General features: G+C 39.3%; 1 protein-coding gene across 4 annotated transcripts in view; it reads right to left on the reverse strand.

The window, feature by feature from the left end:
- Positions 1–21271, reverse strand: part of DCAF5 (DDB1 and CUL4 associated factor 5) — a 74080-nt gene that overhangs the window by 21180 nt on the left and 31629 nt on the right. For all 4 annotated transcript variants that reach the window (XM_030485328.1, XM_030485329.1, XM_030485330.1 and 1 more), the window contains exon 6: positions 12789–13002. In XM_030485328.1, coding sequence (XP_030341188.1) covers positions 12789–13002 — 214 coding nt within the window. The remainder of the gene's footprint in view (positions 1–12788; positions 13003–21271) is intronic.

Here is a 21271-nt window from a genome sequence, read left to right on the forward strand (position 1 = left end):
GACAGCGTAAATCTCTAGCCCTCAACTGACATAAGGCTTATGCTTCATCAATAATTTTATTACTAGGGTAGATGAAAGAAAGAAAAAAAAAAATAAAGAAATGGAGCAAGTTTGTCCCTTTGTAACCTTTGACAGGAGACATGATTTTTTTTGTTTGGCTCAAATATAACTGGTTTCTGTCTTTCATTCCCTGGGGATGCATAAACTCATCAGGCAAAGTAACATCAAGCAGTGAGGAGGCAATTCCTGGAATAACACAGGACTGAGAAGGAAATAAACAAAAAATATACACTAACACAGGGGAAACTGCTATAAATTTGCATATATTCTGTTTGCAATGCTAATTACATTAGTGCAGTGTTTTTGGATGTTTCCAGCCACAAAAATGCAATAACCAACCATTAAAATACCTTCTCTGGTTTCCTACTATCACACTCCAACCATTCTTTTTTCTTTTTTTTTTAAGGATGTGGGATGTGAGCAAGCACTTATGAATGCACTTCTGCTCATTTTCTGACAGATAAGAAGCACTGATCAAACAAAAGTTCCTTTAAAAACTTGTGCACACTAGTTCTGCATCACTCACAGACCCATCCTTTCCAGCCAGAAAGTTATTTCTGCAAGCCAACATGTTCAAGCACTCAGGCAGCTTACCTCTGCCAAACTGACCTGGCGGTGCTAGGAATATGTGCTTCCCTTTCATTTCACTGCTCATAAATGTTAGTCCGCTGCAGGCTGAGCCACTGTGCCAAAACTACACAGATTAGGGCTCGCATAGGCAACCTCCCAGCAATCAGAAAGAAAGTACCTCTAATACATTTTGTTACAGAAGAAATGCTACATGGAAACAAAAGGTCTTGTTTAAAATTATAAAGATGTTGCCAACTGTTAGTATTTATTACCAAATTGTGTGGTTGAAGCAGCAACTTATTTGCCTAGGACAGGTGAGAAAAAAATGGAGACTTCTAAACCACCTAGAAAGCTCCATATCTTGAATTTATACCTGTAACACCCTTTTTTAACAAACAAAAAAAGTTTTAACACTCCTCAATATGAGTCATTAAGCACTCTACATTATAAATCAAGCAACCTACCAACAGTGACAGGCCCTGAAGTGACAGATTTCAGATATCCTGCAACAGGCATGCAACACAGAAAAAGCACATTACATACATGCAGGGAATGAAGTGTCTGTGAGCCTCCAAACTCATCTGCAGAGAAACAAACTGTGTGTCCTGTAAGAATAAATGACCAGTTCTCTAGGAAACCTGGCATATCATTGCCCACAGAACTAGAACATAATACCTGCAAAGACCACTGATCTGAGCATACTCTGTTTTGCTTTGGAGATATCAGTGATGTGGACTAATGGCAATTTGACTGCACTATTAAGAGTGTAACCAGGAGGTCAAGACAAGTGATTGTCTGGTACTTTTTGTGGCCACATCTGGAGTACTGTGTCCAGTTTAGGTCCCCTGATACAACAGTGACACTAATAAATCGAAGAGAGAGTGGAGGAGGACCGCTGGGCTGAAGGCACATGACCTGCGAGGAAAAGCTAAGAGAGTCGGCCTTATCTAGCCAGGAGAGAAAGTCAAGGGACAGACCTCAAGAGTCTTCCACTGCCTGATGGAATACAGAGCAGCTTGGGACAGACTCTTGTCAGAAGCATGCAGTGGATGCTCAGGAAGTCACAAGTCACAGCAAGGGAAATTCCAGCTGAACACAAAGGAACAGCATGTTCAGGAGAAACGTAACAAACACTGCAACTCAGCCCCAGAAAGACGGTGGAATATCCACCATTGCAAATCCAAAATTCACCTGGACAATTCCCTGAGCAACCTGATCTGACTTTGAGGATGCTCTGCTCTGAGCATATGTCCTTCAGAACTCTCTTCTGACTAATTTTTTTCAAAGATTATTAAAAAAATGAGGGAAATAATTGCTTGGTGAATCGGGGTTATCAAATATTAATTGATAAAATAATCTACACAAGTTTCATGTTGTAAGCAATGGGCTGCAAGTTGCAAACTTTTAATATAAATTTTAATTTTATTTTGATAGTTAGCTCCGCCAATAATTATCAGAAATAGATCACATTGCACAAAATACCCACTATTTGGTATCTCTGCCATTCCACTATTGCTGCTGTAGTAGTTGGAATTGTTTTCCACTCTTTCACTGTTAGGATACCTCTAGGGCACATGTTTTCCTGCTGTTCTCACAATACAGAATTGAATCCCCAAATGCACTCCTTTCATCCTTTTCTGTAAGATCAGGTGATAGGGAGCTAAGAAGTAGAACGCGGCTTTTCAGACAGACCAAGAGACTGCCGGAAGCACAACTTCATGACTGCAGCTACTGCAAGAAAAAATGTGCCCACTGAAGCTTCAAGAGCAGACACCCAAAGCGCTGAAGCCAGAAACATGCCTCTTCCATGACATTTGAAAAAGAAACTCAATTCTAATTAGTACTCTTTGCACAAGACAATGGTAACCCAAGGCCTCTGGAGAGCACAGACGGACTGACATTACTAGGACATTTACGTGATCATCTGTGAAAATTTTTCTTTGGTGTATTGCTACTACAACAATAAGCCAACAGTTTTCCACACAAGTTGAAAGTGGGAGAACAAGGATTGAGAAAATGCAGAAGTCAGTCCTTACTACTAGAAATTTCAAAGAAATAATTGTTATGAAGTGCACCAAACCCTAGTTAATAAGGCTGAACTCCTGAGGGAATGGAGTAGACTTTTTAAAAGGGAGGAAGAGAAAAGAAAGAAAAAAGAAGGGTTGAGGTGAGGCAAATGAAATAATATCATGCTGCATATGCTCAGACTCCACCTGAATTGCGGCCAAGAATTTTTGGACCTGAGGGGATGTGAAAAATGTAATTCGTAGCAGAGTACCTTCTACTCACTCACTTTCAGAACAAAAGCCCAGATAATCAAATCACAGAGACAAGCCAGTAAGAGGCAAAACCATGCACATTCACAGAGACAAGTAAACGGCTAAGACAGGGTGCACTCTCATTCCCTCTGCCCTCCCCTTCAAAAGACAAACTCCAAGCAGAACATAACCTCAAGAACCAGCACAGTGCCGAATTCTGAATCAGACCAGACACTGTGCGAGGAGCCCAGATGCTCAGATGTCTGAGGGAAGAGACCAACATTAAAACCACCTGTTTCATTGTCTGCATTTTTTGCTGCTGTATCTGACCACGACTTCGGAAATCAACATTCACAATATTCACATGAACATCAGATTAGACACAAAACCAGTTGCTAATAATTAATATTGGAGTTTTTTTAGAAGAGAAGAATCAGCTTCTATGTCTAGCTGTTTAGCAACAATGACAGGAAAAGGCTTCCAGATGACTTCAAGCTGCTGATTCAGAAGTTTGCCTTAGAAGGAAGAAAACTCTCAGGCGTGGTTAGAGTCTGCTGCTGGAGAAAACACAAATTCAGTCTGAGCTTCAAGTACACATAAAATGCTTAAAATGAACTATCATCAGGAATCCAGCAGAATTACTTTGGACTAGTGCTCCCCACTCTTCTCAATTTCTCTCCCACCAAGGAAATCACAGTAGTTGATATAAATAAATGGAGATCTAATCTGTAGCAGCTATAGTCTCATAACAGTAGCATTAGCATTGCGTTTTGTAGAGTACTACCACTCTAGGGATTTTATTTTTGTTCTTACCACTGCTAGCTTGAAAGCTTTCAAAATCCCACAAGCTGCATTTCCTCAGGTGCTACTGAATATGGAGTATTTCAGTGAAATTCTATCTAAATCAAACCTTATTTTACAGTTTCCAACATCCACATTTCCCGATTCCATAAAATTTCCTCTTACTTATGACCTATATCAGAGACATTTTAAGCTTCTGGCCCTAAACAATGGACCAGGAGACATGGATCATTTTTTCAAAAGTATCAGCAAGTCTTCTGAATGGCCCTACTAATTTAGGAGAGAACAAGAAGAATGCAGGAGAATTTGTCTTAAAAGCTGAAACCAAAAAGCTTCATCACCATATAATTATAAATGTATGAATGAGACCATGGGTAACAGTACAGAGGTTATAACCATTTGAAAATTGATTGCTGCTAAGCTACTAACAGGAGAATGAGAGATTCGAATTCCACGATGCTGCTTACAGCTTCACTAACAAGCCAGCTCTGAATGAGACTAAACCTAAATCTCAGTTCCCACTCACCTAAGCATGTCTGTTCTTCCCTCAGAGGGGCCAATGAAACTTGGGGCAGAAAGATCAGAGTAGATGGAATTTTCCTCAGGTTTTAGCAAGCTGTCCCATAGCTTCTTGAAGTAATGCAAAATCCATATGCTGGGGAAGAAGCTAAAAGGCATCTAACTTTGAAACAGTTCTGCTGGTGCTTTGCACAGCTTCGTTAAGAGACAGGATGTACAGTCCCTCCATATACTGCTTGTAATATAATTTAACTCATGGGTGGGGTGTAGGCTTTTACTTTTTCCTATGACAACAGATAAAGAATCTGGATTGGTGGCAGTCTGCTAGGCTGAAGTCTTAACTCCTCTTGAGCTTACGAGAAGAGGTGCCTTGTGCATCTTCTCTGTAGTGGGATATGCCCTGAGGAAACTACAGTTTGACATGAAGCATCACAGAAATCTGAAAACATTGATTATTTGTCCAAGAGAGACTGAAATTCATAGTAATCAGCACTTCGGAGAAGGAATCCATTTACACAAAGAATGTAAAAACTGTGTATTTTTCCAAAGAAGAAAGGTTTCCTCAGGAAATCAGGCTTATGCTATTCTTTGTGGCATCTGCCTCCAAGAACTTTCAAGCCTAATGGCCAATTTCAAATTTGATAGAGGACCTGAGGGTTCCAGAATGATGGACTGCCTAGAAATACTAATTTTACAAACAGGCAGCCACACAGAGGAGAGAGAGATACCCTGTAAGCAGCCACTGAGACCAAAGCAGTACCATAATTACACCCCCCTACTAAATACCAGGAAACCCAGATGGGAAGTCATCCTTGAGCCCAACAAAATCTCAATGGTATCACCACAATCTGCTTCTCATAGAACTATTTCAAAAGGGATAAGGAAGCAAACTATAAACAAATAAAAACAAATAGGAAGAAAGGTCACCTCATATATACATATATGCTTTGTGTGTGTGTATAGATCACAAGTGTGAACAGGGGACTTGCTTCACATTACATATTTTGCATGAAAAATGTTTGATAGAACACAACCAAAATTTTTTTTTATATAGCTGCTTCTGGGCCTTTTGTGATGCCAAAACTGCTTTACACATCTTCATGTCTTCCTTATAAATGAAATTTCCCTTGCTACATTCTCCATTTTTAAAAAATGACCAATACTTAAATTTACCATTTGATCAGAATTTAGTGTTAAGTCTACAGGTAGGAAAACCCACAGATTTGTTTTCAAATCATATTTCTATCGTTAAGAGTACCCACTGACCAGAGGAGAAACAAGGTAAGGACACATCAAGGAGGAGGTAAAGACTTTTTCTTATTCAAAAAGCAACAAGCAAACAAACAAGGAATCAGCAAGATAATACAGGTTGTTTGAGATGGGCAATACTAGAGGAACAGAAGAAAAAAACCCAGGATCTCCCACAGAGCAGAACACTCCTTTCTTATCTTTAATTAAGAAATAAACAACAGTCAGTTGGTCAAATATTTCCATCTCCTTGCGATTCCTGATCTTTCTGTCAGGCTATCACCTTTATGCTGATGAATCTAGACTTCTGGCATAGAGTTCCCTCTTAGTACAGTTTGAAAAGCTGTTCTAACAATCATGTGCTGACCTCCGTAGGTATGTTCCAACCTACATCCCTTGTGCCAACATCAGCACTCATGACACACTGACAGTCTGGTTCAGCAGCTAGAACAGTAAAATCCCATACAAACTGCAATCAGTCATTCAATATATTTCTTCTCATTTATGTATGTCAACCACCTTCTATAGGGGTCTGGTGGGTACCAGTACAGCCCAAGTACAGGACCTCCCCTCTCAATGGCATACTGCCTTGTTTGCACCCTCAAACTGCAGCCCCAGTCAGAGGCTGCCTCTTCTCCTTTTAGAAGCCCTCACTGTTAGCAAGTAAGAAGTTCCTCTCCCCAAGGCAGTTAACCAGAGCAGTCACCTGTGCAGGCTATTAATCTCTTGTTGCTGTCTCTCAATGACAAAACCTAAAGTAAGAAGAGACATCACCAAGAAAGCCAATTCTGAAATGTGGTTTGGAAAACTAATGGTTAAGAAAATAATTTGCCTTTTATCCTCTGTTTTCTAATAAATTCTGGGTTGCATATTGTATCTTTTGTACAATATTTAACAAATTTAAAGAGCAATCTACAACCAGAGCTCATAGCACTGTGGTATTAAAAAACATGTTTGCTTTGAAAACAGATGTCTTTTTCCATACTAGCCAGGACAGCGGCTTGCAACCTGTACTGTTCAAGACTGTTATTCTGGGAGGTTGAAACTGGCACAAAAAAGAACTTAAAAGTTTCCCATCTCGGCCTGAGAATCAAGCAGGTTTTTTATAACAGAAACTTAGTTCCTCGGTAAGAAGCATGCCTATCTCATGAACTGGGGAAAGAAAAGCTGTGACACAGCAGACTGGAAAAACGCTAATTTCTTCTAGTACATAAAAATCAAAGCCAAAAATCTGTATTCCCACTCCCTAAATCCCTAATCTTATAAGCAGCCAACTCTGTGTGGGGCAGTTTTAAATACTTACAGAAGCATCATCAGGAACAATCCATCAACATTTTTACAGCTGCCTTTTTGCAACTCAGAAAGGCTGTAACAGCAACTTTATTCATGAACAAAAGCAACTTAGAAACCCTTACTGCAGATTTCTATGGCAAGGAAAATATTCCTATTATGTTCCAAAGAAAGCAACAAGTTTAGCTGAGCACATGAAGAAGACTTTTCTGTACGTGGCTGAAACTGCATATACCCCAGTTCCTCTCTTTTGTCTTCTTCAGCCAAATGTTAGTTTACTTTTTTAAACACACATTAAATCAAACATTCCCTTAGTCAAAATCCTTCAGAATTCAGTCGCTTTTTCAGTACCTATACAAGGCCTAGTTTTAACACCTCAACAAGAAGCATTGTCAAGTGCAGCACCTTTTGCGTGTCATCTTCAGCATGCACTCCTGCTCACTCTTCCCTCTCCCCAGTCGTGTAAGGGATGCTACTGAACTGCAGATCTCCTGTGATGTGCTATGAGGAACATGAAGCCCGCAAACTTCAAAGTCTCTCTAGTCAGGGTTTCACTCCACCAGAACTTAGCCGCAGTATGGGTCACTTTAGGCTAATGCATTACTGTCCAGAGGTCTAAAAATCTCCCCCCCGAAGGGCTTACAGGAATGCAGAAGAGACAGGAAATGAGGCTGGCCGGATGCCCCAGGGAATGGGGGAAGAGGCAATCAGAATTAAGAAGGGTTAAAGAAAACTCCCAGCCCCTGCTGTCAGGACCCCGACTTTGAAGAGACATTTTCAGTATGACCCTCCCATGTCAATTAACAAAAGTAATGGGGAAGAAATAAATAAATAAATTTCACAGAGAAATTACCCACGTATGTATTTTAGAGGTATGTAATGTTATGCATATAGCTGGGAATTAAAGTGCAATTTAGATAAAGTAAAAAAACAAAATACAACCGCATCAGTAATTCTTAGAAGAAGCCAATTTAAGACAGAATAAGACATTGATTTCCTTTTTATCCAAGCAGAACAACATATTTTCACTCTAAGTGCTTTTCGTATAATAAGAAATGCTGACTGCAGTAAGCTTCTATTCATGAAGTCTTCTCTGTGCACAGGCTACTCGCAACATATTCTTTAGAAGAATAATTTACTTTTTTCTGTTTAGTTTTTAAAGCTAGACATGGATAAGTACTACTTACTGAGATAAATGGCCTTTAAGTTAGATGACAAAAATTTAAGAACACGGAAAAAAAGTTTTATTTCTTTACAAAGGCAATTACAACCATATAAAACTCCTGGCACCTACACAGCCAATCCTGTTCTTGGAAGGGTAACATTCATGTAATAATTCTGTCCTGCTAAAAACTTGGTTGTCCCTAACCAGGGTTATTTAGCACACAGACTTCAACATAATGAAGGCTGTAACTTTATAGGGAGTTGGAGCAGTCCGCAGTACCGTGAGTGGTGCATTCCTATACCAGCATAATGTCAACAGAAAAGGCTGAGTGGTGATGTAATGTCTGAGGGCATGCCAGAGTCAAGAGACTTTTTGTTTGATTCACAGAGTACAAGTTATTTCTCCCCACCCCCACCTTTTTTGAAGTAGGCAATGGGCAGTTGATTTTACAGCTACAACCGTTATAGAGCTTCACATTATCTGCACAGTGGAAAAAGGGAATGAGCTGTTAACATTGATCATCATGACACAGGCAACAATTCTTCAGCAAGAAAAGCTTTCAGTCTATTTTAGTTTGGAGGGGGGGGGTGGTTGTTTTTTGTGGGTTTTTTTGTGGATCTTTTTTTGCTGCTGCCCAGCACCATGACCTCTGAGGTTCCTTAAAAATGCATAAAAATGCACTAAAAAATGTGAAGGACCTAAGGTCCTTCGATACTTCCTGTATCCTCAGATCCAAGAGATATTTTTCCATACCAGTCTAGCAATTAAAAATCCTTAGTATTTAAATAACATTTCCCAAATTCTAATGCTGACAAGAAGAATGGAAACTCCCCCAGTCCCCTGACACAACTTGAGATTTTCACACATTTTATGATTTGTACATAAACAAACATTTGTGCACACAAGGGTAAAGTCAGTGGGAGTTAGGAGCGTAAATAAACTGGCTTTAAAATTCTGGGCCTGGATGCCTGTACCAGAAGGATGGGTAAATTATGCTCTCACATAAACCTCTACAGCCAACAGGGAGGGAGGGGGGCAGCTGAGAGTCATGCTTGATTCATCCAACCTATCTCACCCTTCCTTCCCTTCCACAGCTGTATGACTCAAGTGAGCTCCTGGATAACGCACATGGCAAACAATTTTGAACGTGTTTATCTACCAGTATCAGAGCTCTCCTAAAAAGAAAAGAAAAATCAGTGTCATGTGCATGAGGTCATTAAACTCACAACATGCACAAAAGAGAGGGGCAAATGGAGGCAACCATAAATGGGTGCAAATCAACCATTGCCTAAACATTGCCTCTCAAGCTTTGGTAGTTGTAAGAATCAGCAAAAGTCTGACTGTGGCATCTCTAGGAAAAATTCTTGCCTGTACTGTTCACCGATATCAGGTTCACAAGGACTAGGGCAATAATGCTTTCAGAGGAAAACAACAGTAGCTGTTCATCCTTGCATATTCTTGTCACTTAGCTTGTGCTACAACCCTCACATTCAAAATACCTGCAACAACTCAAAAACTACCTAAGCATTTCAGAATGCATTCTTTTAAATTTAAAAAAAGTAAAAATAATTGGGGTTAACAGGTGAATCTTTCTGAGTTTTGTTCCTTAAAGCATTAATGGTATTTCATTTTTCCTTAAGAGGTTTCAATCTACTTGCATCACAGACGCCCCAATAAAATGAGCTGCATACCTGCAGCTCATCTCAGTAAAATGAGATCACTGCATACCTGCAAGCTCTAGAGTCAGGAGTTCTGGATACAAGTCCTGTTGAGTACCTGTCACAATCTGTGGGTGCTAAAAAGACAATACTGAGAAAACATTAGTATACAGAGCCTAACTGCCATCCACAGACAAATCAATCAAAGTGTTCTTCAACTAGTAGTCTGTGTTTTATTTGTGCAAAGAAATTGTATTAATTTAACACACATACCTTGTCAAAGTAAGAATAACACATCTGATCATTATGGGAACTTAAGTATTTAATTCCTTAAAATATGAGGGTGATCTCTAAGAGAACTCATAGGCTGTGTGCTTGCAGCTTGGAATCTGTTAGTTTTTGCCATATGAAAATCCAACAGCTCCATATGGAACAGGATGTTATTTACCTTCTATGTAGATTTTCACCACCATGTTACAGCAAACTTCCAAAGTCAAGTACTAAGACACTAACGGCTGTTGTTTTTTAAACCCTGATGGTCTGATTTACCAGAAAACTTCCTGTGAGTAAACCATTTTCCTTATACAAACTTTCTGGAAGGATTAGCAAAGGCTGTAGTCGTGAGGAGCTATGTCTCACAGCACTGAAAGGCCATCTCTTGATCTCTCACCCACCCTCTGATCTCTTCCTTCTATTGCATTCAGACACTTGCCAGAACCGTCTGAGTATCATATAAGTCATTAACCCAGAAAAAGAAGTAAATACTTCTGCCAGGTTGGGAAGTTGAATCAGTGAAAGGTCTTGCATCACCTCTGCTGGGTAAGAAATGCCTCCTCCTTTCAGCAGTTCACTTTTTTCCTCAATGCGACTACATTCTAAGCACTGATGAGTTAAGGATTTCTAAGCACTGATGAATTAAGGATATCCTTTTTTTATTAGGGTTAAAATATAGAATAGAAACACAACTTCATCAGATGAACTACCCATGCAGACCACACATAATAGTTTTTGAACACAGGAGAGTCACATTTTTAAATTACTATGCTCTGTATTAAGTATTTAAACCTAACTATTTAAGACAGCTTAAAAGGGGAAAAAAATCAAACCACTGAGACATCAGTTTAATAAAGATGAAAAGAAAAATCGCAGACAGAAGAAAATCATAGGTGCAATAAGGGAAAATTTCTGAGGAAGCCTTCCTACCACAAGTACCACTCATAACCTGAACACAACTTTCTTATCCTTAGATCCCTCCAAATGAGCCTTAGCCCATACAAAGTTTTGATCCTACAAGGAAACACAAGCAAGGAATTCTATTAAACTTACTTTGCATGGATCTCAAATGAAAGACATTCTTTACTAAGGCAAAGGATGGCACTATTAAATGGGAAAGGGGGCTAGAACCAGGTTAAATTGGAACCAGATTTATTTCTTTTTCTGGTGAATTCTGATTTACAGGGGAAGTCTTGTATACATTATTTCACACTCACAAAACTCACCAAAAAGGAAAAGCATTCTAGTTGTATAGAGGGGCACAACTCAAAAAGCATTTTGAAGGTTTTTTACTCATCTTGTGTATCTTATGGCAGGTTCCAACTCTAACCTTCTTTTCTAGATACACCTGGAACTGGTTCTCTGTAAAAGACAGTCCCTAAGGACTATCCCCAGTGCTGACAATGTTAGTCAACGGAATTTGAGTGTTACTGGACAGTTACAGACACAGACAGTTGGGCTACATGTTGGCATTTTCTGCTATTTCATTATCTTTTTTCTTTTCCAGTTAGAGGATGGGTACAAGCAAGTATCTAAATGTCAATTCCCACCATCTCTAATATTCCATATTAAACTTCATCTTCTGTATTAGCTTCCTACAGCATTTATAAGGGTATATAAATGTCTTTTGCTCTGATTTCCAACTGGCTAGTAGCATTATGTGTTGCTATTTATCCAAACAGAAAGTCCATCAAGCCAAAAGAATATCGAGGGGATTTAAAAAAAAATATGCAGGCTTCTGAAGCACTGCATCAACCTGATACAGAACAGCCATATTCTTCTCATTAAAACAACACCATACTCATAAGAAAACGGCTAAGAAAGCACAACAACAGACACTTTTATCTTGATCTTCAGTAACAGGTAAGAAGCTAAACTATGTGTCAGAATGAACATGGGCCTACTCTGACTTCCAGAGGAGAAAAGAGCATCATCTTTAGGCTGACTAAATAATGGACCACAAATCATCATCAGTTTTCTTCTTAAACAAGACACGTGTTTGCCCATTCTTTATAGTAAATCACTATTTTTTAAAGATGGCTTTATTATTACATTTTCACATTCCTCCTGCCAAAAACTATGTAAAACTCTGAAACACTTCTCAAGTTCAGTGACATAAACGTATTTCCTACTTGCAATCTGAAAGAAGCTCAACTCTGCCTCCTGCAGCAGCAGCAATAGAATTAATGACCAAATTCTAATGCAGGAATTTTACTGATGACAGCAAATAAATTTTCAGATCTTAACACTATATTATCATGGCTTGAAAATACTTTTTTTTGTCCTTAAGCAGAGTTAGTGGTTATTAAATACAGCTGTCCAAAGACAATATCCAGTTCTAAAATCCAGTGGCTGTCAGTCACTTTATGTGTGACCTATTTCTTTGTGATAAGTAGCAGGGACAGAGTCCTGCCTCAGTGAAGTAACAAACTACACCTTCCTAACCACCTGCCATCACCACTTACAGAACACTGAATGATAAAGATCTACAATCTGATCAAGTAACACAGTATTAAAACAGAAACATAACAATTTGAAATAAGAATCAATAACTCTATAAATCTACAATATTTATGTTTTGTGGGATTGCCTCTCCTGCACTAAGCAATAATGAAATGCAAGGAAGATGCTTGCTTATTGTATGTAGATAATATTGTCTACCCATCTTTCTAAAATCATATTAATTTGACCTAAAAAGCCTCTGCAAGTTATTTTTCTTGTGAACATCACCTTCCAAGAAAGTACTGGATCATATCAAAAAGAAGTAAAATTTATCACATGATTTGGTGTATGTTTTTCTTCCTTCAGAGCCTACATTGCCAAACAATCCTGAGGTAAGCCTACACATATCCTGCCTCCTGTTTCATCTCCCAAGCAACTTACAGAGGTGTTTTCAAACACTAATGGAAACTCTGAAGACTCAGGAAAGCATTGCTTGCTTATTACCTGATCACGATCACCTGCAAAACAGCAGCTCTTCATAGTACATGAGTTGAAGTACCCTTGGTTGTCAAACTGGAAGACAGGCAGCCGACAGTGGATGTCATAGAGGACAGGGGGAAGGCGCCGACGGAGTGCCAGCAGCTGGGTTCCGTTGCTGTTGAACCGGACACTCATGGCACTCTGAAGAGAGAGGTTTCCACCATAGCGGAGCAGCGAACTGGAAAAAGACAGCAGAAACAAGTGAGGTGGCATTAAAGACAAAAGAATCTCTTCAACCTTACTGAGTCATTTCAAACAAGCCCAGTAAACTATAATCTTATGTAGTTTCTGCTTCAAAGCATCAATTCCTGAAAAAGCTTCATTCAAAACCCAAATTGCAAACTATCAAAACACTAAAGTAACACTATAAAGTCTTCAGAAGAGTAAATTTAAAGACTGTGAGTAGTTTTGTTAGTAACAAATACACTTCCTGCATAGGAGCAAAGTTTCACAGAGTAACCTTAGCCGTAAAAAGACTGTCCTTGTACTTCCGGGATGTCTGCATTTGAGACTGACTCTACCAACACTCAGCTGGTGCCTGAAAACAGCCAGCCCAAAGGTTTTTTACCTCTGCTCTGGCACCAGATGGCATTTTCTCTGATTGTAGATACTCTGACCATTGTATCACTTCTGCTTTATTTACATTTCTACAGGCATAAGAGGATGTTTGAGCTCTACAATCAGTTCCAGGTGTCACAAATAAAAGGCCATCTTACTAACAAGTTATTTCAAGAGATGCTAAAACAAGTCACTCAGCTAATCTTAAACTTGCTTCATCAAAAAATATTGCCAAGTAAGCAAGACAATTATGCTACTACGTGACACCATTACCTAAAACTCTCACATAGTTGAATTTGCTAGTTTCCTTGTCCCATATAAGGCTGTATGATCAGAGCTGGAGTATTTGTATCAGCTCTTATTGACACATACAAGACAAAATCAAAGGGTCACAAGTTTCCAGGCTCTCTCTTTAAAACTATAAAAGAATATGGAATTCGTTCCATCCAGGAACCTAAAGATAATCAAAGCATACCTGAAACTCAACTTGCATTGTATGGGCTTTCTGGTTTTTTCAAAGACTTAATTCAGTCCCTGTACTTGAAATAACTGTGTGTATGGAAAGGGAGACAACAAAGGAAGAAGACGTTTTATCCCTTTTTTGTTGGGAAAATCACTGAAACCTCCTTGAGCAGTACCAGAGCTTGACCTTTTGTTAACAGGTTTCGAGCAATCCACATCAAATAGTGTTAAGTGCTGTGATTTTTATACACCTTCTGGACCAGAAAAGGCACAAAATTTGCAGATCCTAGAGGGAAGTTCATTCATAGATTCTGAATGCATTATACTCTCTGATGTAGCCCTCTGTCCCAACATTTGTGAGAAATGAGTCACTCCGCGTGGATGGAAAGCCACATTCCATGCAGGTTGAAGCATGAATCCACTGCATGAGATACTGTAAAGTTAAAAACTATTGTTCCTAAGCCAGAGTTAAACAAAACCAAAAATAAAAGACTCTGCATAACAAGCACACTAGAAATACACTGCTCTCACATACACACAGTTTGTGAACTGTTCAGTTAAAGCCAGGGTGCTGCAAAGAAACCAGAAGTCACAGTTTCAAAGACAACTAGTAAGAGCTTCAAGCTGGGCACCACGATTTACGAACGCCTGTATCAGCATGAAGAGTCCTGCTTTCTCACCCGTGTGTGCATCTTCCTAGGCAAAGCTGCTGAGCTTCTCTTAATAGTGTTCACAGTTTTTAATAAAAGCATGAGAAAATTTAATACTAGAAACTGTAGCCTTAGAGACAAGGATTTAGGATCCCCTCATCAGCCCTAGTTTCTGCTAATCAAGATCCATGAAGTACTCAGCCATCTCAAAATAGTCAGGCACTAAAACAAAAAAATAAACTAAAAAATCCAAACCCAACTCCAAACCCAACCCCCCAAACCCACCCTTAACCAAAACCACCCCAAAAATTAAACAAAAAAAATCCAACCCAAGCCCCCAAACCAACCAAAACCTCCACTCAAAAAACAGGCAGAAAAAAAAGGTGACTTTTTTCTATAAAAACATAAAAGTTCTCCACCATGGATAAGAATACCATAACATATATGCACCAACTAGACTTAATGTTAAGGTGCAGTCACTGCTCCAGCAAGATTAAGCCCTTCTCATTACCAATTCTCCTCCTCAATGTAAATCACAACCTGGAATTCTTTCCTGCCTACAAGTGATTAAGCCTACCAGATGCCCCATCCTTTCCACTCTTCAGGCAAAGTTTCCATGGTTACTATTACTATGCCCTGCCTGAAATATTCTGAGATTATATTTTGCAATAATAGTGGTGTAATATCAAACTAGCTTCCATTCTGCTTACAGATGTTTTCATTAAACTCCTATAGCAGTCAAAGCTATCAAAGAAAACACCTTTTGGAGTTGAATGCTACATTGTGTTTCAGTAACTTTAGTGTAACAAAGCTCTAAAAGAATATTTTATTTCAGAAATTAAATGAAGTAAGAAAGGCTCGAACTTCAGAAATTATAATCATACACATACGTGAGAAGTCTAGAACTAAGGAGCTGCGTAGTTAAGACCCCTGAAAAGACCCACAGCTTTGCCTACCTCATACCCTCACTTCACACAATTCAGCCACACATGTAATGGAAATACAGTTTGTGTTGCAGTTCCTTGAACGTTTGGCTCAAAGGAAAAAGAAACAAACCAAATCAACCAACCAAACAAAAAAACCCAAACAAAAACCCCGAAACAAACAAACAAGCCCCACACCAATAAAAAAAGGCAGCGGGCTAAGTTTGGCTAATGAAGAAGGAAATGCTAAAATAGCCATTCCTCATTCATTTATGAGAGCAACATGCTGCTGACTTTCCCTATTTGTGTCAATTCTGTCCCCAAAAGTCAGACTCTATAGCTTCAAGTACAGCAAAATGCTGCACTAAATCACAAGACAGTGGTTTTCCCCACCGTGCTGTGTCCTGCTTGCTTCCTCTCTGCCTCTTTGAAAGGGTTTATTAAATTAACTGCACAGTGTTTTCCTTTAACAAGCTACGGAAAGAGGCAGCAGGTAGTCAGGTGGGGGTGAGGAGAGACAAACTGACACCAGAACCCCCCAAACATTTATTTCCTGACCTAGAGGACAAATACCTGCAGAGGAGGGAGTGCAGCTCATGGCTCCATCTTGGTGGAAAACCTAGGAACCTAGCTCACAAATAGAGGACATAAAGGATTTGAGAAATCTCTCTTCCTCAGCCTCCTACTGCAGGCAGTGCTTATGGTAACAGTATTTAGAACTGAGGAACCCTGGAACTTCAGTATTTCCAGTATAAAATTTAGATGGTTACAGGACAACCACGCTGGCTTTGGGGGGGGGGGGAAGGGCGTCTTCTAGAGTATTCTATCTCCATCAGAATTGCAGGACAAAAGCAGTCAGCCATCTCCAAGAAAGAAGCTGGGGGAAGTTATATTTTTACAGTATTAAACCAATATTAATACTCATTAGAACTAAAGAGGATGTCTGAATCAATAAGCTCTAAAGATCTTCAAACATATCAGAACCAGTTTTGCTCTTTTTCCTTTTTTTGGGGTGGGGAAAGGAGAGGAAGGAGAGAGCTGTGTTTAAGCATGTTCAGTGTTCAAATGACTACCTCCACTTTCCTGGTTGTATCATGGTGCTGCTCTGTACCTTTCTTTAGTCAGTGCTACTTCTGGATTTTTATCACACAGGATTACATGAGGCAGTGTAGACATGCTCGGATATGTTGCTCATGCTACTTCTGCTTGCTCCTTATTGTGTGCTCCAAAAAAGGAATTTCAGAGGCAACACCTTCTTGCAGTTACTAAAAAGTCTACTGATACATCAGACTAAGAGCAATACTCTGCTCTCAAAGACACAGGCCATGTCAGCTAGCAGGAAATCTGAAGACCTTGTCAAAAGGACACCTCTAAACAAGATGGGTGCCCCTTCTGCCACAGGCATTACTTTATGACTCCAGACTCAAACTACTCTGGGATTTAGTCTGCTTCCAAATTTGGCTCACCCAGCCAGCTGTGGAATGCTGATATTGCCTACCAGCTCTGGAAGCAATACAGAGAGAGACACATGCACTTCTGAGTTTTTAAAAAGGTCACCTTGTATGACTAAGAGAAATACGAAGTCCACAGATGGAACAGTACAATCTAAACAAACATGCTGGAGCTGAAGGGAGGCTGAGGAAGAAGAGAATGGACAGCTACGTGCAATATGGTCATTTCCGTAGTTGGATATGCTGCACACAGGCAGCACTCAACTGTTAACTAAATACCCGCTCAGGCAAACAATGGAAGGCTTTCAATCCAAGAGTAGCACCACTAATGTAAATAAATCCATTTCTACTGGCAGCTAGTGGGGTGAGGGAAGACATAATCTCGCTGCACTCGGAATGTGCAGGAAAAGTCTATACCTGAAACACGCGTTTCCCTCTCCTCCTTTCTTCCCTTTTCTAAACAAAAAAGTTGTTTCATCCTTTTTTGAAAAGTTGACTGCCTGACTGGTAAACATAAGCGTAACCCAGGCTATTCAAAAGCTAACTTGGCAACAGATAGTGGCCATTAAAACCAAGAGATCAGTGTCTTGGTAGAAATAAAATAAAAGCAGCGTGCATGACAGCATCAAATAGAACCATTAAATAAAACCATTGAATAGCTTCTCTTGATAAGCTACAAATCTGACAACGAAATGCGGCACAGACACTGTCCCTGGGATATGAGTGTCATTTAAGAGGGAGAAGGAAGGAAGGAAGGGAGAAAGTGTTGGCATCAAACAGCAGTGTGTGAAACTAACTTAATGAAAGAATGACCTTAAAAGGAAAAAATGAATTGAATGTTTGGAACTAATACACATCATTGCATACAACTGTTTTTGTCAGCATTTCTGTAACCACAAAATTGAGGAACTTCTAACTGTGCAAAAAGAACCGGAATGAAACTTGGCAAATAGAATCCTGGCCTGGAAAACTGCAAAAAGGTTTGGGTTTTATTTGGAATAAAATTATTCTCTGTGTGTAAAAACACATATAATTCTTATTTAGTCTGGAGCAGACACACAGGAAGAGCCAAATAACCAACTAACAAACTAACTAAGCAAGCACAGGATCAGATCAACATAGAAGGTTGGTTTTTTTGTGGGTTTTTTTTTGTTGTTTTTTTTTTTTTTTTTTTAAGTAGATTACAAGTCTCACAGAAATCTCAAGATAGTTTCTTCGAAAAGCAGCAGGTAAGCCCTGTCAAACTGTATGGAGTTTCTCTATATGTATTCAGAAGTGTTAACAAATGTGAAGGAAGTCCATCGGTGTGCTTAAGATTGAAAAGGTACAAAAGTCATACTCAGGATTTTATTATTTCTCAGTAATGTGCTCATTTTCAATTATATCATTAGTATTTCTGATTATTTCACTACCTTTACAAGAACTCTCTTCAAGAGCTACATCCCCCAGAACCCTTAGCAGGAAGTAAGGGATATTTGCCTGGACTTCAAAGAATAACAAAATAAAATAAAGGCTGTGTATTGTTAGCCAAACTAAACACCTTTACTTTCCTTCAAAGGGGACATACAAGTAAAATCAACTACATGCACCAAAAACTGGAAAAGTCGGGAATGTAGGGTGAGGATCTGCATGTTCAAGAAGATGTCATTCCTTCTGCTCTTTACTGTTGGTGTTAGGATTATGTAACTTAGTATAAAAAGGAATCCCCCATCATTAATACATTTTCACGCATGGCAAGCTCTCAGGTGAACAGAAGCTTCACCTTTCCCTCCAAACCAGGAGGGCGATACTTTATTTTTTTTTTAATAAGAAAGATTCTTATCTGATAACTTCAGAATCTGGTGCCTTAAGAACGTCAAACATCACCAGATTTACGTACCCAGAGCAGCCAGACCACCTAACAGCAAAGGCTTGCGTGGTTTGCCCCTTATAATCTAATTGAATCACTGAATGCTAATGTTGCTTCACCAATGATGTCGGGCAGCTCTCCAGAAAGCATTATGTTTTCCTTTATTCTGCCTTCATTCATAGGAAAAAAACCTACAGAATTTCAGCATTTTGAGGAAGATGACAAGAGCAAAGGCATAAAGTAAAGGCATAAAATAAACTAAACTCTCCCCCTCATCTGTATTACTTTTATCCTTCTATGACTTAAGGCTTAATTCTGCCGTTATAGCAATTAGACAGTAGCAAATGACAACAAACACACCCCCCTATTTGTTTGAATGTTTCAAATCCTCCTCCAGCTCTGTCTAACATTTGTTTTGGTCTTATTACAGACCTGTTCCCAAACATACTCACTGTTCTAGGCTTGTCCTCACTACAGATCTGTGAGTCAGCAGGCACAAGAGTGTCCTATTCTCACTCTCTGATTGAATCATCCAGGTGTTACTGTAACCTGAGTAATAAATGGGATCTTGTAGACAGTACTTTTGAGGGGGAAAAAAAAAAATAGAAATTAGCCAGGTTAAAAAAGAAAAGAAAGTAGAGAAGTAAAAAGCAACTGCCCAACAACCACAAGTAAGCTAGCAAAATCACCTGATCATTTTCCTCCTTTTCTAATCTAAATTCTACAGCTGGAGCCCATTATTCAGCCTGTTCAGAAATAGTACCTTGTAGGATGGAGCACAGACTGTGAGAGAACGCTGCACAGACAAATCCAGCAAAACACAAAGGAGTAGCTTCCATCAGATAACCAGAGAAAACGCAAATACAGCCAGACATGGCATGAGAAGATGACCTTTAGGTCAACTGAAGGAACAGAAACTGTTTCCAAAACGAAGCACACACCAAAGTCAGTGTAACACAAAGAACAAAGATACCAGAGGATCTTACCTCAGGAAAATGATCTGAGTGTGAAAGTTGGTAATTCCTCCTGAAGAGTAAATCCATTTTCACACCTCAGTGTCTATGCAAAAGCAGTAATGTATCAATATTGCAATCCTATGGAGCATTTTCTCCTACACACGCTTCTGTGTTGGCATTCTTGTATTGCATTAGGAAAGCTGAGTAACAGCAGCCACAGATTCGTTCTTTCATCCAATAACATATATGCACTCACCACCCTTCCTTCCCCTAGCAAAGCTGCACAGATTCTTAATTTAACAAAGCTATAAAGGCTGAAATTAAAGAGCAGCAACAAGAAAGTAGGTCTTCCTTTTGACAGGAAAAGTGGCAAGATCTAAGATGGTCCTGCAGAAGCACAGTCCAGTCTTGAATCTATGAAGTTTTTGCCTCTAATAGGTACAAGATGAATAGACATTATTATGTAAAGCTAACTGAATGCAACTGCACACACAACTTTGGTCCCATCAAGTTGGTTCCACCAGTTTCCCAGGGACTGATATTTCAAAGTCTAATTCCTTTGTCTTACAAAAGGGTTGAAGTAACATTTCACATGTTCTCCCCATAAACACACTAACAGGATGTCTCCCTTGTATTCAGTCACCAACAATTTCTTTTATTTTACTTTTTAAAAGAAAAAATGGCATCTCTTAATTCCTTTTTTCATTTTAATTCCCCTCTCATTGAAATGAAGCAGAAAGGTGATTAGGATAAAGCTTATATGATCACACACCTATTTCCTCAGAAAGCAGGCTACAGAAAAACCTTAAATCAGAGCGTCTTTTGAATGATATTAATATTTTATACTTTTAAAATTTGCACTGCAAGGCCAGTACTTTGCAGTTCATATTCTTGCTTTAGAAAGACCAGTGTGCTTAAGAATTCCAAAACTAACAAAAAGATTAAGCATTATAAGGCTTTTGAAGTAGGCAGTATTCCCATTCCTTGATACTGGAAAAACTGAGGGCAAGAGAGGTCAGTTAACAGACCTGTCCAACACTGTGAAACAAAACCAGGCTTCCTGACTTCTTGTTTACTGCATGAAGCTACTTAGATTCTTGAAAACTGCAAACCTGAACACCACTGCTGCTTCTGGGAGCAAGCTGGATCGCACAGAGCAAAGGGACAGCACCTACTTAAAGTGCCTGGCCAGAACCAAACGAGGCTAGTGTGGGCATGATGCTAAGTGTGAAAACGTTTAATCTTCTAATTAGAAAGTCCCCATGCATATGATGGAGGGCTAACTATCTGCAATGGATAATGTGATTTTTTCTAGTGGTTTGAGAAAACTAGTAAGTCAAGACAGGAAAAACTGAACAGAAGAGTTGCCATAGCCCTATCTGAGAACAAAGAAGAATTAGAAGCTGAACTGCTAACAATACCCATTTTCACTATACAACTTGAACCTCAGTAATCCAAGTCTCAGTCGTGTGTCTGATCAACAAATCTGCAGATGCTACAGGAAAGACAAAAATCTTTCATTCTGTCATTAAAAAAACCCAGACTTCAAAGATCTTCAGTTTGCACATCAGTGGATTAACCTGAATACACTCCACTAC

This window comes from Strigops habroptila, chromosome 4, assembly GCF_004027225.2.
Source record: "Strigops habroptila isolate Jane chromosome 4, bStrHab1.2.pri, whole genome shotgun sequence".
NCBI lineage: Eukaryota > Metazoa > Chordata > Aves > Psittaciformes > Psittacidae > Strigops > Strigops habroptila.